The sequence below is a fragment of the Micropterus dolomieu genome, linkage group LG07 (genome assembly GCF_021292245.1).
Source record: "Micropterus dolomieu isolate WLL.071019.BEF.003 ecotype Adirondacks linkage group LG07, ASM2129224v1, whole genome shotgun sequence".
Classification (NCBI taxonomy): Eukaryota; Metazoa; Chordata; class Actinopteri; order Centrarchiformes; family Centrarchidae; genus Micropterus; species Micropterus dolomieu.
The window spans coordinates 12405711-12423570 of record NC_060156.1 but is presented as its reverse complement, the minus strand read 5'-3'; the positions used below and the strand labels follow the sequence as shown (position 1 = coordinate 12423570).

Sequence of the window (17860 nt, the reverse complement as noted above, 5' to 3'; positions counted from 1 at the left end):
GAGTACCATTTTGTTTTTTGTGATTTAGGTTTAACCGCTGACAATGGCCCACTAAAAAATGGGTATAAACCATTGGTTTCAGCACTCTGACGTTTTAATTAATGCAGAACTTCATTAAAAGGACATGCATGATTGCAGATCACTTTGATCTGGTTAAAATGCTCTCCATCCGTGCCCAGGCACAAACAGAGAGACAGTGCAGCAAGCTTTTGTCTGCATGTGCATTCCCTGTGCCAGACTCTGAGCCTTTGTTTTTTTTAATTACGGAGCTGGAAGGCTGTAAATGACCAGAATATGAAGCTCGGCTCTGGTCCATTCAGAGACACCGCTGTGTGAGCAGAGGTGATACTGACAAGCAACCGGGAGTTAAAAAAGCATGCCAACGTGATGTCATCCAAAGTGTGAATGACTGAAGTCTCTAATGTGGGTGAGGGGGCTGCAGAATTACAGTTAGGGAGCAGATAAGCCTGTCTCACAGGGCAAGAAGGGCACAGCAGGGAACAAAGATAATTTTCTGCAAACTGAAGTCTCATCTCGAAATGTATTTTATTCCAGTGTATTCAAGTGAAAATAAACTGTAGATTCATGAGTACATACATCATGTAAAATGCCAACATTTTCGCAAATAAAAAAAGGAATTCATAGTTTTCAAAGTGTTCTTATTTCCTGAGGACTGATTCAAAAGGTCCATATCTAATATATGTTTTTAGTTAACAGGGACACATTGGAAGCAATACGCACTAATAACATGACTTTTGCTAAATTAATCCCATATATTTGCAGCTATTTCAAATAAGGGTGCCACCCACTGTATTGCTAACAACAGCCAGAGACAAAATATTACTTTTTTTAAAAAGTCAGCTATTCTGTCTGCGGCCGAGATTTCTGCATGTCAGTAGTGTCCTAGCGAATTGTTGATTGCTGGTCACAAAATAATAAGTTACAATACAGCAACTACATTTAATAGTGGGTTGGTAAGATATAAATACCTGGAACATCTCAAACTCAAATTTTCTCCCTGATCAGAACATTCTACTTAGTCGTTCATGTCAGTTTACTTTTCATGTAAAGTGGTGGCCATATACACATACTAATGCAGAACCCTGCCATGTAATTATCATCATGACTTCATTTGTACTTTCTCACAGATTGCTTGAGGTCAACTTGTGATGCGTTGCAAGAATATTTTATAGATGCACTTCAGACTTGTCATGCCTTTAATACATTCCTAAAGGGAGAGATGCTGAGTTACTGCACTGGCTTTCAAAACAGCGGACTGACCTGGGGTCACAGAGGAAGTCCGTACTCTCTCCATCAGCTCTCCACACCAGCCACTCTCTGAAGGAAGGGTGGCAAAACATGCGCGTCTTGTCCCGCCGTTTGATGAGGAAGCACGACAGCAGCTCCATGCGTTGTTGGAAGTCCTCCCATTGCAGCTCCCCTTTGACGAAGCTGGCATTGATGGCCTGGAACAGCTGTTCGTCAGTCATGGGGTGCAGGGAGGCGAGCGCCACGTTGAAGATGGGCAGTGAGCGCTCAAAGGCAGAATTGGTCATGAACTTCATGTTGCACTGTAACTGGTAGAGCTCCGCCAGCGAAACGGGCACGACTTTGTAGGTTGCACTCTTGATCACCAGGTGGCCTCTCTCAAACAGATCCAGAGTGAGTTTGAGATACAAGTAGGAACCCTGGCTGCGTGAGATCAAGTGGCTACTGAGCTTGCCAACTGTGATAGGGTCAGCCTTGCCATTCAGGCTAATATTGTTCATGATATCCTTGCTGCCATTGATGCGGTACTGGATGTACGCATTGAGGTCGTTGCTTATCTCTTTATTGTCTGAAAAGTCATCCAAGGAGATCTTGGAGAAGGGCAGGAGGCTGGTGATCTCCTATGGAAAAGACAAGGTAAAGACAGTCAGTGACGTATAAGAAGTTATATTTGAGGAGTAATGCCGCTTATTATCCTTCTTATTGCAAATTAGCCTATATCAATGACAATATGTACCAATCAAATCGTAATACTTGAATAACAATAAGTAATTTAGTCTCTGCAATATATATTATATTCCTTATTACCACAACTGACAAATACAAGAATTATGGCTCAACAATCTGCTTATGTGCGTATACTATCAGAGGACTGTCTTTGAGCAGCATGGGAGCAAACATGCTGAGCTATCAGGCCAAAGCAGACACTTGTTACTGTTAGGAATGTGGCTATGAGAAAAACAGGACAGAGGAAGACGGTATTAAGAGGCAGGGGATGGACATGATGGATGGGATGGTGGGGTGGGGGCAACAGGAACACTTCTAGTAGAGGTCTGAGCCACAGCTCACATTTCAATCTATGTCCTGGGGGTTGGAGAAATCAATGCACCTTAATCCTCCAATCCTCTCCCTGTCTGAGGATAGAAAAACATTGCCTCGGTGAGATAACACTTCCTTCCTTCTTCCTCATCATGACAAGGTACAGCAAACAGACACTCAAACACATGTATCCGCACACACACAGAGTCACTGAAACGCACTGATAATAATCCACGAGGGGGGTGAAGTGCAAGCAACACCTCACAGATACGCGAGATATTAGTCTAGCAAGCAAAGGCCAATATCCTGAAGCCTTCCCTCCTTGGTGAAATCCTATTTGTTTGCTTTCAGTACACTTCTAGGCACAAATATGATGCTGTAATTGCAAATTGAGTAGTATTTCTTTTATAGCTTTCACTGAAGAAAAGAGTATAATACGGCTTTTCCAAAACTATGTGAAGGATTTCATGTGAAACTGACAAGAGAGTTCAGAGGTTGTAACATAAATTCCCTTAAATAAAAAACTGTTTCACTGTGTCAATCACTGCTCACGTACATTCACTTTCAAAGACATGTTTTAAGCAAACTGTGTGCAGTCAACTGAGACATCCGGGGGGAAAAATGTTTCCACTCCATAAACTGATCCTGATGAATTAATAGAGGTGAATACACAAGGGCTGAATACAAAATGTCAGTTTTACAATATATTGATTGAGCACATCCACAGAAACCGAATACAAATTCTGGCTCACAGTTGCAGGATAAAAACAAATAGGCTGAACTGGCTTCTGCCTGAGCATTAATAACTTATGTTCTGGATGTCAGTCAGTCAGCTATCATAATATTATCCCAGGCTTAGCGCTTCGTCCCTGCAAAGACAATCAGCCGTCATGTAGCTCATGTCAAAGTCTCAGCAATCCCAGTGTGAATTCAACACAGGCCGGGCACATCTTTGTAACTGGTCGACCTAGTGTCACTTTCCCTCCAAGCTAGTCAGCGCCAAGTGACTGACTGCTCCTTCCCTGTCATGCAGTCTCGCTTCCCGGGTCACTGATACTTATATTCCTTCTTGAATGTTCCTGGATATGCTTGACAAGAATGATTCTGTAGAGAGTAGAGTATGACAAGGAAAAGCAGCTCAGGAGAACCCTTCAACTCTCACACTTCTACATCTACAGGGTTTGATGGCAGTCAGAGTATCAAGAAGTGACAGAAGATTGGACTTGAGGTTTGTTACATTCCACAATCGAAGAAATTGGCTAACCTGCTGATTTTAATTTGAAATATTTAATGAGTCTGAATAATGATGATTCATTATGTAACAAGAAAATATTTTATACATACATACATACTGTACATACATACATGCATACAGACATAAATACATACATAGCTCACCCCTATGTTTTTTTATGAACTCTTCCTTACCAGTAAACTGACCCGGACAGTTACGACCAGTTTAAGCCAGGGGGGGAACTTGGCAATGATCTTAGTGATGAAGGAGGTAATGGTGTCACCGTAGTCTGGCTTGTGGAACTCTGCTTCGTTCAGCCCATCTATCAAGATGATGTGGTCCTCCTCTGGAATCTTCCGCTCTGGAAACATACAGACAATAACCAACAACGGTAAGAGGATGTACAGTGAGGTATAGCTCATAACATTATTATCTTATCCAAACTGCCCCGTGGTGATTGTGCAGAGAGGTACTTTGTCTCAATGCGGTAACGAAACCCTCTCTCTCTCAGTGGTGCGGTAAGAGAGTATGGTAAGGGGCCTTTACTTCATCAACTACACAGCCACTGCTCCCACTTCACTTCCCTACTGAAGTGTCAAGTTACATTTGCTCTATAAAGAAAACACTTGAGAAAGGGAAGAAAAAAAATCCAGATCATTTGATATTATTATAAGCTTGTGATAGTCTTACTTATCATTCCTATAATGTTTGCAAGTCTCTTTATGACAGCAAATTTAATTAACACTTGCTCAAGGACACATAAACATGCATCAATACATCCATAACAGGTAGGGAGTAGTTAGAAAGGGAAAAGAGGAGGACTGTGCAGAGAGGTGTGATGTAAGCAGGATTCAAAATTAAACTGAGGTTTCAAACGGCCTACAAAGCAACAGCCACTATAACTTAGTGTTGGTTTAGTGTAGAAACCTTACAGAAAAGTGCAGTTCTGCCAAGGGTAAGTGCTGGGCCATCTACAGAATGCTTTCTATGCTATAGATTTCCTAGGGAACTGTGGAGTAACATGCGGCTGTTAAGAATAAAACCAAAAATGAGTAAACTGAGACAACAGTTTGAGACAACAGAATACACCCACCAACATGAAATATTGTATTATTATACAATAGTTTTTTACCTTTACGAAGGTTGGCTAGTGGTTCAAGGACCCCCCTCCGGAAAGCGGCCATGGGGTCTTGGACACAGGAGCGCAGACTGAGCATGCTCTGGAGGTGGGGCTCTTTCAGCAACAGCTCGCGGTACGCACTGAGCTGGTGTGCTCTGCACAGCAGGGCAGCGATACTATGTACAAACTCTGGAACCAGGCAAGTGTACGTGTTATCCGCCTGGCAGTAGTGATATGCCACTACCTGGAACACAAAGGGAAGGACAAAAAACAGACAAAGGCAGGGTTATTTTATACTAAGAATTTTATTACTAAGAGAATAAGAATTAAAAACATGTCAGAGTAATAAATGCTAATTGGTGAAATATGCAAAGCTGGGAACATTCAATACCCTCAAACCATTTGCAAAAGCCAAAAGCCTTGTTGATGAAAAACCAAACTCTGTGGATACAGTGTTAAGTCTGATGCCTTTTTATATTCATACCCTCCATGAAGCCACATATTATCTCTTCAACCAAATTGAGAACATCACTTTATCCACCCTAGTCTACACAGAGTTGATGTAGTAACTGGGCAATGGCTGACCACCTCAGATAAACTCTATTATAAAAAGGACCCAGTGGATCCCACGTGGAGCTCTATAAGAAGGATCTTCTGTGTCTGAACGGGTGGCTACAGTGTTCAAAAGAGGGCTAAATAGGAAAAGGAGGGACATGGATGGGGAATAAAGAAAGAGAGATGCCTCGGAGATGTATGACTTTGTTCTAATTACAGTCCAACCTGGAGGAGCTGACACACTTCCAGGGGCAGCAGCAGAAGGAGCAGGTGACCTGTTCTGCTGCTGCTGCCTATTACTCCATCAGCAAAGATGACAAGGCTTCTGGAAAATATGTTATATATACACACACACACACACACACACACACACACACACACACACACACACACACACACACGGGCTAACAACCCTATCATGAGCATTCTGGCTGCAACAAAGTGAAAACCTCTGCCATGCAGTAAAGCTATATCTGATGCAGTGGCACAGAAAGGGTTGGTCCAAAGTGGGTTGTTAGGGAGGGAGACAAATAAACAAAAGTTTTTGCTACACCACCTTCTTGGACTCACACTTGCACGTTTTTACTGAATCATGACAATCACGTGAATGTTCCTACCATTACAGGAGCACAGTCTGGTTTGGCAGCCTACTCAAACTAAGTACTCTGGGGGGCAAATCTTAGATTCACCTATAATGTATTCTCGACTATTGTGATGGGTATCGACTTAAATGTGAGAGGACACTAGCCTGATAATTAGACTGAAATAACAAATATGTTGACAGTGATTTAGAGGTCTGAAACTAGGCTAGGAAGGAACAATGAAACCATAAACGTTCAACACCAATCCAGAGCCCCATGATGGTGGTGTTCAAAGAGGAGAGTGTAATTACAATTTAAGTGGAACAAAAGCCCGGGATGGGAGCTTTGTCTATGGCACATTTCACCCCTACCTATCAGCACAATACCTAGCTCTATCAACACACGTGTAATCCTAACAAAAGTGACATAATGTGTGTGTCTGCAAAGCTAACGTGGCAGTCTGTCAGGAAAGTGGGTAATTCAGTGAGTCTTAGCCAAAACTAAATGCACCAGCAACTGAACAAACTGATCATAAGTTTCTAGAAGTAAAGAATGACAGCCTAGCAATGCCATTAAATTCCATGGAATTAAATGTGTTCTCATCTACTTAAAAAATATATAAAAGCGAGAGAAGGGAAACTAAATGAAACCCGAAGAAAAACACAGCAATTGATTCATATATCCTTTCAAAAACATGATCAAATATTACACTACACTCGGGGGTTTGGTATAGTAGAATTTGAACTTTTTCTATGTTTTACAAGCCATGATGGCTCACCAGCCAAATCACCTGTAATTAATTACAAACGAGGAAGAGAGATGTGATGTGGTGGTTCACCTTAAAAGAACACAATATTCCAGTCAAACGTTCTGAGAGAAGACGAGACATTTTTCTCTTGGGGGCACTTTTGTGTCACACAAATTGAGGGCTTTGTTGGAAAAGATGCGATAACAAAGCAACAGATGGAAGCTGTGAAATTATGTTCAGTATATACAGTAAATAAAGTGACGCACCTGCTGTTCGTTTAAATACAATAATTTTGGATAGGTGCCTGACAAAGAGACTGCAGTGATAGCTAGTGTTCAAGTCATAGAGACTACTGCCTCATGAATGAGCAATAAGAATCTCAACAAATTATGATGCAACACTCTGCAGTGCACCTGCGGTACTTCATCTACTTGCACAATAATGAAATTATTGTTGAGAAACAAAGCCTAAAAAACGTGCCTCAGTCATGGGAGTAAGACATTAAACTTGCTATAAATCATCAAATGTAATGGCCTCCGAGCCCACGCTATGGGGCGGCTTTTAAATCAATGATTAAAATGAACTGACAGAATTTGACAGAAGCTGCTCAGTGTTGCATCAGTATTCACACATCACAGGAACAGAGCCCACTGTGAGAGTGCCTGTTAGAAACATAACACAATAACTGGCTTGAGGGATACTGCTTTGGTTTCATAGACATTTAGATGAGCCTCAGTGGCATAAAGCTGTCTGGTGCATGAACTTTTGCGTTTCCAGTATGTTACGGCCATAGAGCCGTGTGTCTTGTTGTGCTATGTGTACTGCTCTTTCTGTCCCATGTGCTCCTCCAGGTGCTGCCCTTCCCCCTTTGCAGCAGGTGGATGTACACGGCTGTCTCCACTCTCTAATCAGGGTGGGGAGTATAAAGAGAGGGGAGGAGCTGTAGCAGAGGCAAACTGCATAGTAGTTGTCTCATGCCCCATTTGAATACTAAGGAGGAAGCCTCCATGACAGGGCAAGAGTGTTAAACCTCAAAGGTGTTGCGGGGACACTAAGATGTAATCAGTAACATAAGGACAAAGCAGGATCCAATCAGAAAGATGTGTCACCCATGAAGGGAGTCAACTACCCGCCATCACAATGCCGAAATAGCCTCTCAAACACAGTGATCCCCTATCTTCCTTGTTAAAACTCTCAACAGGCAAATTTAATGAATGCCTCTGAGAGTTTCAGTCAACTCTAAGTGTTTCCAAAATGTACTGAACATGCAGGTGTTGCATGATAAGCAGCCCATCAGTGTTTTATAAACAGCACACAAGAATAGGTGTAGCCAGTAGCCACTAAAGGTGCAGGAGTGAAGAACTGAAGAGAAGTTCATTGGCACTTAAATTACTTCAGGATGCATAACACAAAAATTTTAATGATTATAAAACCACAAGACAGCTGCGAGCAGTAATTCCATGAACCAAGCCAAAGTAGAGAACATTTCAGTACAGTGCTGAGTTGTATGCCCACTGAAAAATTTTCATCATAATTGGAGAAAGCATTGCAGAAATATGGTGCTAACTCTGTCTTTGCTGCCAACTCCGTCACAAACAAGTGGTCTACAATAATGATGAGAGTCTTGCTGACTAAAATGCAGAAACATTTCAACTGTTTATTTGCAACTATAACAAACTGAAAAGTATGTTTTATATTTAAAAAATTCCCTGTTCGCCCATTTTACCTGCTAGTAATACTGGAGCTTTGATTGAAGATATTTTTATTGCACGCAGGCTAGCTTTATTAGTTCACGGTCAAATGGTAAAAAGTATGGGGTAGAAAGAAATCCAAAATATGCAGACTTTCACGTGGACTGGGAAGGTGGGGACTAATACTAATTACTAGATGTCAATTTGTTGCATGGTCCCTTACTAAAACTTTACTAATAAATGTTAGCAATGGAGTCCTTTGTACATTCTATTTAAATTAATTAGATACGGATTGCAGCGGTGGCCTAAGGGTTAAGCGAGTACTCCCCTGATTTAGCATTGCAATCCTATAACAATGTCGGACTCATGATGGACAGTAAAAAGAACCCTTATACTTATAAACCCTTAGGTACCATTTTTGATGTCTATCCTGTCTACTGTGTTGCAACTCTAAGTGCTGCTCAATGAAAGATAGTGAAAGCTACAGCAGATAAGATGTAACCTCTCTAAAGGATGTAATAAAGACAGCTGATCTGAAGTAAATGTCAGACTGCAGTATGAGAAAAAGTTCTGACTATACTGTTAGCGTGTTCCCATGGCAGCGCAGAGAAAGACCCTGTGCTACACAATGCAAATGCCTTCCATCTTTGAGCTAAAAGGGCATGCCAAAGACCTGAGAAGTTTTCTATCTTCCCACTTCCTCATAGTCACACTGCAGTACTGAGATGCTGTGGAAATTAATACTGAACTCGCTTTTCATGGCTAAGCCTTTAACTGAGCTCACTGCTTCTCAAATCAAACAAGCCTGTGATTTTAAAGGTCTCTGAAAGACCAATAGAGGCACTGTCTGTCATAATCTCAGCAGATTGCTGAAGACCATTCATATTTCACTGGCTGAGCAGCAAACAAATGCACATAAACAACCATAAATCATATATAAACACATATAAACATAAATTAACTGAGCGGAGTCGGTATCAGGTTTCTGCAGTGCATCTCATACATACTAAAAGCAACTCTGCACACCATGAATATCTTTGTAATAAGGGAAAGTACACAGTCCACTGTCAAAAAATGTAGACCCAGTATATCAATTAATGTACACCATAGGCAGCAGATACCTGTGCATTTGTTTAACTAATTGGTTGATTCACTATCATTACACTTTGCTCTCAAGTGATAATTGTTACTAGACTGTTTTTTTAATTAAGCTGACTACCACAATAATAAAGTCGGACAATGTTTTATCTCCATTCTGGTTTCTTGCTAAGGTACAGTATTGACTTTATTTGTACCTTTGCAGCCAGGCGTTTGACAGCCTCCTCCCTACGCCGCTGCATCTCTGGGGTCCCCGGGCAGCTGTTGGTCCTCAGCGTGTTGGTAGCACTGGAAGGTGGAGTGGGCTGTGGTGGCTGGCTGAGAGGAAGTTCTGTGCTTGGTCCCCCACCACCTTGAAGACAAAGACACACACTTTGTCACATACACATTTGGGGTTTATATTGTCGGTGAATATAACCTCACTTCACTTCTACACTCTGCCAATATTAAAATTAAAATATAACATTTAATAAAAAAAGATAAATGGAAAAATGGATTACTTTTAGGGGAGGCACTGGGACTGTTGGAGGCAATCTGACGCATCCGGCCTCCGTGGCAGCTCAGCGCTACTAGCCGGGAGATAATAGCCGTCTTCCCATAACCCACGCTGCCCACCACTACAGCGCCGTGGTTCTCTGAGGACTCGCTGGCCTTCAGGACATCTTCCAGCTGCTGAAAGAGCCAATCTCGGCCCACAAACACAGAGTCTGTGGTAATGCTGGGCACCTCAAACAGCAAGGGTTTGAGCATGATGTCCACGGGTTTGTAAGGAGCGAAACGAGCTGAGGAAAAGGGATAGGAAAGAAAAAAAATTTAATCAAAAATATAATAAAAATATGCAGTGTCAGAGATGAAACATACTTCAGTTTGCCACATTGCCGTATAACTGTATACCAGTTTTAAAGGAATGCTTAAAGATGATTTTAATAGTTATGTTCTTCCAGAGTGCCACGTACACCAAAAACAACCAGAACACTGTTTTTCTTCATTTCGGCTGTAGCTTTGATGAATGTTAATTTAAGTGCAATCACAAAGTAAGTGGACTTGAAAGGGAACTCTCTATCTGGTCCACTTCAGTACTAATTACATCTGAGAACGCTAAAGCTCTCATCCTCTCTACTACTACTAGCATCACTACAACTACTGATACTACTACTACTACTAATACTACTACTACTACTGCTACTACTGTTGATAGCTGAACTTTTAGTGATTAATGCTTCTACTAAAATAATATTTCTTCCTACTTTTATACTGGACTAACTAGTCTTAAAATAACCATATATTTGGCTTAACAATGACTTACTGTTTTTACAAAGTTTAGCAGATTTTTAAAAAAAACAGTAAAATTTTTAAAATTTTTGATTTGGATTCTAAATCAAAAATTTCCTTTTTTAGTCTCTGTGCCCAACTTCATGATGCCAATAACCACCACATCACCATTTTAAATAAATTTTTTCTCTAGAAGTTCTACTGAAAAGAAAATACTTGGAATACTTGAAATAAATCAAAAGTAATGGCAGCATATAAATAAGAACATTTATTTAATAATTCTACTTTTACACTAACTTAATGGAACAAAGAATGCAATGGCACCAGCATACATCATTATTGCATGTTCTCCAATGTATTGATGACATATGAGATTAAATGACACTGTTTTTTTTGCGATTTACCCAACAGGACAGAATCAGGACAGAAACAGAAACATAACACATCAGCTATACAGATGCATGTGAGTTTAATAAACATACTAAAACAACATTTTGTTGGTAAACTGCAGGTAGTGTTTTGACCTGACCTGTTGTGTGGGCTATGGTGGCATCTCTTGCCCACACTCAACAAACTCCAAACCATATCTAATTTCTTCAATGACGTAAGTCTAAAACAATTTAAACGTTAAGTGGTATAGGACTGTCTGCAGTCCTCTGGTACTAACCGCAGGGATATAAAAAACAATCCACTGACATGATGCTTCTGTATCAATTTCATGTTTAAGGAGGTGTGGAAAAGGAAGAAGACATTTTCAAACGAGGGTTAAATAGTTTGAGTATCTAATGATGTCATATTAAATTATTAATGTTCTCATCAAATATTCACTTTGTGGGATTTCTCTCAGTGAGACTGAGGTTTCAAAACATATACCCAATATTAACTGCTGGGGAACCAAGAAAACCTTCCATGATTCTATCTGAGCTAAATGTATAAAGGGACGGTGTTTTCTGATAGCATAGCATTAATATAAATCAGTGCAGTAATGTTTACAGTGCATACTATAAGTATCTAGACAGTTGTGATTGTGGTTCTGCACTTCAGCACTCTGGATTTGAAATGAAACCATGACTATGAAGTTAAAGTGCTGACTTTTAGCTTTAATTTAAGGGTCTTTGCATCCACCTTGGATGAACCATGTATGAACTGTAGAACCTTTTAAACATACCTCTAATCAGTATATTGAGCTACAATCCCTACAGTTTTATTTAAAATCTAGTGTAGTGGACTAGAGCCGAAACACTGAATCGTGGCATTGTCCAAATACTGCACTATATTGTGCTGACTACTTCAATATCACCATGCATTTTTTTTATTTGGATATTTGTTGCTTTTAATAAATCACTTCTTAGCATTTTACAATCTGCTGACAGTAACATCAAATGTCTGAAAGCTGACATGGCTAACACTACGACTTAGAAAAGCAGACAACATGTATGTATAAATAAGTGAATTGGCTGGTAAATGGATTAGCTGATGTGGTTTTCCACGTTTCCCTGGTTGCCTCATGTATATCTACAGCAACAGTGCATAGAGCATTCACCTTTAGAGTCCTGAGGTGGCCTTCCTCCAGTGTTATGCCAGGGTAGGCGAATGGATGTCCGCAGGGGGGTGTTGCGCTGTTCATCAAGAAAGCTCAGGTCTTCCAGCTTTGTAGAACTGGTCGCTGTAGACAGAGACACAGACGGAAATAAAGATGCATCTTGAGTATATTTGTCATATCGACTACATAGAGTGAATTTTTCATCTCTGAGAGTACATGAGCGAAGAAGAAGTAAACCAGTGCGCACTGACATTTGTAGTTTTCTTGAGGCAGTGTGTGCAGGTACCGGTATACTGTAGCAAAGAATAACAGTATCCCTAAGTCAAGACAGAAATGCTCCCTTTTTCTTTGATTTGAGCTGACAGCTACACATAATATAGCAGTAAGAGGTCTGTCCCCACAAACACCCCCGCTGGAGCGTACCGAGAGGGAAAATTACCTTTGCCTTTCATAAAAATGCAATAACAAATCGAAGAAAGCTATAAAACTGTTCAGGCTCAGGCTCACTGCTATACTGCTTAAAATGACTCAATAGCTACAATCTACTTATAGTTACTGTAATTTCAGGACCATAATGCAGAACAGACCACAAGATTTATAAATTAAGAAGGGCCAAATAATGTGAAGCATTAGAGAACGCTATCCAAATAAGAAAATCAGTTATTCTACTACGAGTTAATCTTTCAACATAATGGACTCAGAAAAACAATTCAGATTTTGTTGGCATTTTCTTCTATTCATCATTTTTTTTGGCAGACTGAGGAGAAGGATCGAAGCACAAGATGTTTTCAAAGATGCCTCCTTCTGAAACTAAACTCTGTAGATTAACTGCTTGATGAGCCAGTGATTACAAACCTTTTCAACTTCCTGTTAGAATTATGAGACACGGCCTGTAAACATAATAAAGATGTGCATCAGTGTGACAAGGTCTCTCTTGCAATTGCTGTTCACTGTTCAACAATGCTGTCACCATGGTGATCCACGCTCTCTTTGCCACGTTGAAGAGCAGAATCAAAGCCTTTGCTTTGTACTTTATCAGCCTCAGCAGGGAGAGAGTGTCACAAACACTCAACTCTTCTCTTCACTCCCTCTCTGCCATCACTTGGTCGCTAACTTACTCTCTGGAATGTCCTACTAATTAAAATCTGTCTGCTGACAACAGAGTAACTGAGGAAGCAGCCATCAATACAACTTTGACTGGAATAAAAGAAGGCCCTCATGGTAACTTTTACTACAGTGGATGGTGCTTTCACAATTATCTATATTGGACAAAGTCTAACTTACAACAAACAAAGTAGAGAAGGGTAAACACAATCTAAAGTCTGTGAGTGCAGAGCACTGCAGCCCTAATACGTGAGCAAACCTGATTCTAAAGCTATACTGAACAGCTACTTACATCCAAAAGCAGAGCCAGGAAGGACAGTGGGAATTCTCAAAGCCCTCCCCTTGTCCCCAGTATGGAATATGCTGGGGCAGGCATACAGGCAAGCAGGCAGTGTGCAGACCCTCAGCTAAATCTCTGGAGAGTACTCCCAGAGTATGAGCTCACCGAGGGCACAAAAGCTATTCCTCTGCCCCACTGCTCCCACGCAGGCACACTGACAGCATTCAGCTGGTGAACAGAGGGCTTGGCTGCCCCTCTCTAGTGCACAGCCAGTCACAGCATCCACAGCATTAGGCACTCGCTAAATTAATGCAACGCTTTCCAGAGTGTCACCATCCAACGCAACCACCTCTGGCCATGCCCTGCAAGCATTTGCATGCCCATAAACACACACACAATTTGGTAAGCAAGCAGCAGAGGGTGAAAAGGGAGTGAATTAGAGGAAATATAAATGGAAAACCAAGAGATTTAGTCTCCAGTGGCTGATTACAGGTTGTAATGGGCAGCTACTGTAGTATTAATCAATGATCCTGGCTGGAGCAGGGCGAGTAATAAGAGAGAGGCATGTGGCGAAAAAGAGGTAAAATCAGTAGAATTATAAATAAGTACATGGAAGAATATCAACTCTATGCAACAAACTGCCACTAGCCAATACTGACACGTGGGCCACAAGAAGAGGTCTTAATTTTCTCATTTTCTTTTTTTCTCATTAGATTTCTTTAAGATTTCTGAAGTGGAGAACATAAAAGCCACACTGAACCTCATTCTACGCCAGGCACATCTTTTTGTCCATGGGTCCAATAAGTAAAGACTAAAGGAAATGGTCAGTTTGAGTCTTCATTCCTGTCTGTGACAGTGCATCTTGCACCATAACCATTTGTCCTTTATGTTAAGTCATATCTCTTGTTATCCACAATTCTTTCAAGGCCAATAATTCCTACTGGAAGCATTCATATCCCTCCCCACTCTTTAATTACCCCCCCACCTCACCCCCCCACCCCCCACACTCCGTCTCCAGATCCCTTCCTATTCTTGCACATCTCTACTCATCGATAAAACGTACATAAGATACCTTGAAGTCCGTGCTTGAAGTGACTTTGAAGCTGCACAAATGTGTCAGACTGTATTCTGATGAAAATGGGATTCTTTTTTCCTCAGGTCTGCCCTTTGAAACCTTCTGTTCAGTTTGTCCCATGAAAGAACAGGGAAGGCTGAGCTTCCCTGCTCCAATCTTTGCACCACTCTTATCTCCCTGACTTGACTCCTATCTCCTCTTTACCAATGGATACAATCATCTTGTCCACCTTCTTGCCCTTTCAAGTTGCAGGAGTTTACTGTAACCATTGTGTGACAGTTTTAGAATAAGGCTCTAAAATGCAAGGCAAAATATTTGGTTGATTTAACACAGATGGAAGTCTGATTCCCACTGTAGTCAATGTGGGGGCAATCGGGACAAATTATTACTGAGATTATTATCTCAGCATAATCTTTATATCAACTTGATATGAGAAATTTGTTACAATAACATGATGTAGAGAGACAAGCAGTTAAAAGTTCCACCCCTTGTGATAACTGCGCTTCAGAAGGCAGCATTGAATTGTCTGTTCTAAACACCTGAACATCACCTCTAGCTCCAATCCTTCTCTGACCTATTCAACCAGAATTCCTTTGGCTTATGATGAATAAGTGCAAAGTGGGATTCTAAGTGGCCTGCATGCAAATGTGGCTTGTTACCAAAAGACTTAAAATTCCTCTAACAGCAACAGTCCACTTTCTTGATCAAAAGGTGAAAGTTTCAATTCATGCATGTCAGCACAAACTACGTTTTTGTCACAGACCTTTGTCAGGGATTATTTTATTATGTAAAAGAATTATGATTTTGATGAATAATGATTTAGTTTCCCATATATTCCAGTGCTGTACTTTGATTGTAGGGGTAGGGGGAATCAATTCACTTAAGAATCGCTTAGTATAGTTTTAATTTTCTCCTCACTGCTGGCAATGTTGACTTGCCGTGGGTCCTTTCAGGCTTCTGTAAACAGCTGCAGCATTCAGTTTGGCTGACCATTGGCTAGTCAGTCGCTGCTAAACATTAGCTCTCCGACAGGGTCCAAAATTAGCACTTGCAAGTAAAAAATTTAATCGCCAAATAAAATAAATGAGGTCAGTGGCAATTGGCAGGTTGCTGAAATAGACCTACTTCATTACATACTCTCATCACTACAACACGTAAGGTGACCGACCGTGTTTGTTTAGTATCAACTCTGCACACTGGTGGGCATGTATTGTATGCTAGTTAGAAAATATAGTAAGACAATAATTATAGTTATTAATGCTTGTTTACCTTGATAAAAGCAGTGGTGGAAGAAGTATTCAGATCCTTTACTTCAGTAAAAGTACTAAGACCACACAACAAACTGGATCCAGACAATGACCACCTCTGTGTGTACTGAATCAAGAATTGATTTTGAATCGAATCGTGACCCCAAGAATCGTAATCAAATCGAATAGATAAAAAGAAGATCGCAAAAGATTTGCATCCCTGTTTTTCACTGCAGCATGTACAGGAGACTTTCTTTCTTGGCCTGAGATGAGCTTGCTTCCACCACTATTTTTGGCAGACCTTGATCCCAGTTCTGGTCCTAAACAAACTATAACCTTAAACCGTCTATAACCCTAAACTTGAACAAACATTTTTAATGGTGAAGCTTGTTGGTAGTGGGGCACACTTTAGGAGTACAAGCTAGAGAGATTTCACTCAGTGTAGAGAAAACCACAGACTCACAACTGTAGCTGGCCAGGTCGTATTAAAAATAAAACCAAATATTATCAGATCATACAAGCAGCTTGCTACCTAGGTTTAATACAAGAATTCAACAACATGACGTGATGCAAGTATGATGAGGACTTAGTCCATCTTTTCCAAAGAAATTTGGTTAGAAACAGCAGTCTACAGGCATGCTAGCAGCTCTGTCAGGCTGTACTTAGGAACACTGGTGCTTGGAGACCCACTTAGCAGAATTTTAAATGGCTCTTCAAAACTGTCTAAAGATTGATCTCTTCAATGTGCTCCTGCTGTGACATAGATTTACCAACAATTCTCTGAGAATGGGCATAAAATATGTCACTGTGACCTTTTCGGAGAACAGCAGGAAATCAATGGTTTATCTGTTTTCTTTTTGCTTTCTTTTCAATCTCTAACTAAACAGATCAATTTCTACATAAAGAAGAGAATAAAGAAGAGAATTCCATGGCTACCTAAAGACATCACAAAACATTGACAAAAACAAGTTGACACAAATGACAGGAGACAATATTGTCTTAAAAAACTACCAGAGAAGACATTGGCTTGCATTATACCAGATAAAAGAGTCACATCATGCCTTCCTGCTCCAGTACTACAGACAGAATACAGCATATTGAATTTAAAAAGCCATAACTTGTCTTCATGCTGCAGTACTGCAGCAGTTTGCAGAGGTCAGACAGTAATTTTTTTATATTAAAAAATCATGTCTCTCAAATATCATTGAGTAACAGACCACATGGACCAGGTGGAGATGATGTCAGTCCTTCTAATAAAACACAGATGTGAGCTGCACACAAACCTTACCATGTCACTGTTCTCCAAGGTTTTAATAGAGGAACAACATTTCCTTGAAGCTGTTTGGCAATTATCATCCATAGCCTTAGATCAAGACACTGTCTATCGAATGATCTAGGATCTATTATCATCAGCAAAGTTATAACAGAGCATGTGTTTTGCTAGAAGAACAGAGGACTTTGGAGTAGAAACAAACATTGAGTGGGTACTGTACCTCAGCATGGCTCAGTCCACAAAGCTCTGTTGAATAGCAAAAACACCCCAGATGCACTGTAGCACCATTCCGGAGCCACATTGATCCTAACTCAATCTCTCTGTCAGAGGAACCCGACCACAAGCAGCTCAGGCTAAGATTTCAAAACCATGGCATTCCAGTGGCCAGATCTAATACGGCCCTTTGACTCTGTAAGCCTTTTTAAAAAGCTCAACACAAATGGTCAAAAATAGAATTCTTATTTATCTAAGAATAATGAAGAGTTAGGGTGGCAAAGAGTGTAGGGCAAATTGTGTTAATTAACAAACTGTTTGTTTTTAGATGCGTGAACATTCGTAGGTGACGCAACAGCTGACATTTGACATTTGAAAGGGTTAGTGTGGACAATCGGTTAGTGTTGCTAATGTGTTGACCAGGAACTTGAAGAAAAAGACCCTAAAGGCTAAATCCCACATAACATCATCTGCAAGATTTATTTGCATATTCCACAATGCTGGATTGTAAGAAATGAT

At 40.6% G+C, this 17860-nt stretch overlaps 1 protein-coding gene across 4 annotated transcripts in view; it reads right to left on the bottom strand.

The window, feature by feature from the left end:
• Window positions 1-17860, bottom strand: part of tanc1b (tetratricopeptide repeat, ankyrin repeat and coiled-coil containing 1b) — a 104999-nt gene that overhangs the window by 17338 nt on the left and 69801 nt on the right. For all 4 annotated transcript variants that reach the window (XM_046053264.1, XM_046053263.1, XM_046053265.1 and 1 more), the window contains exons 8-13: window positions 12150-12272; window positions 9835-10116; window positions 9532-9686; window positions 4674-4905; window positions 3736-3902; window positions 1282-1889 (exon numbers count right to left, since the gene is read on the bottom strand). In XM_046053264.1, the coding sequence (XP_045909220.1) occupies window positions 1282-1889; window positions 3736-3902; window positions 4674-4905; window positions 9532-9686; window positions 9835-10116; window positions 12150-12272 (1567 nt within the window). The remainder of the gene's footprint in view (window positions 1-1281; window positions 1890-3735; window positions 3903-4673; window positions 4906-9531; window positions 9687-9834; window positions 10117-12149; window positions 12273-17860) is intronic.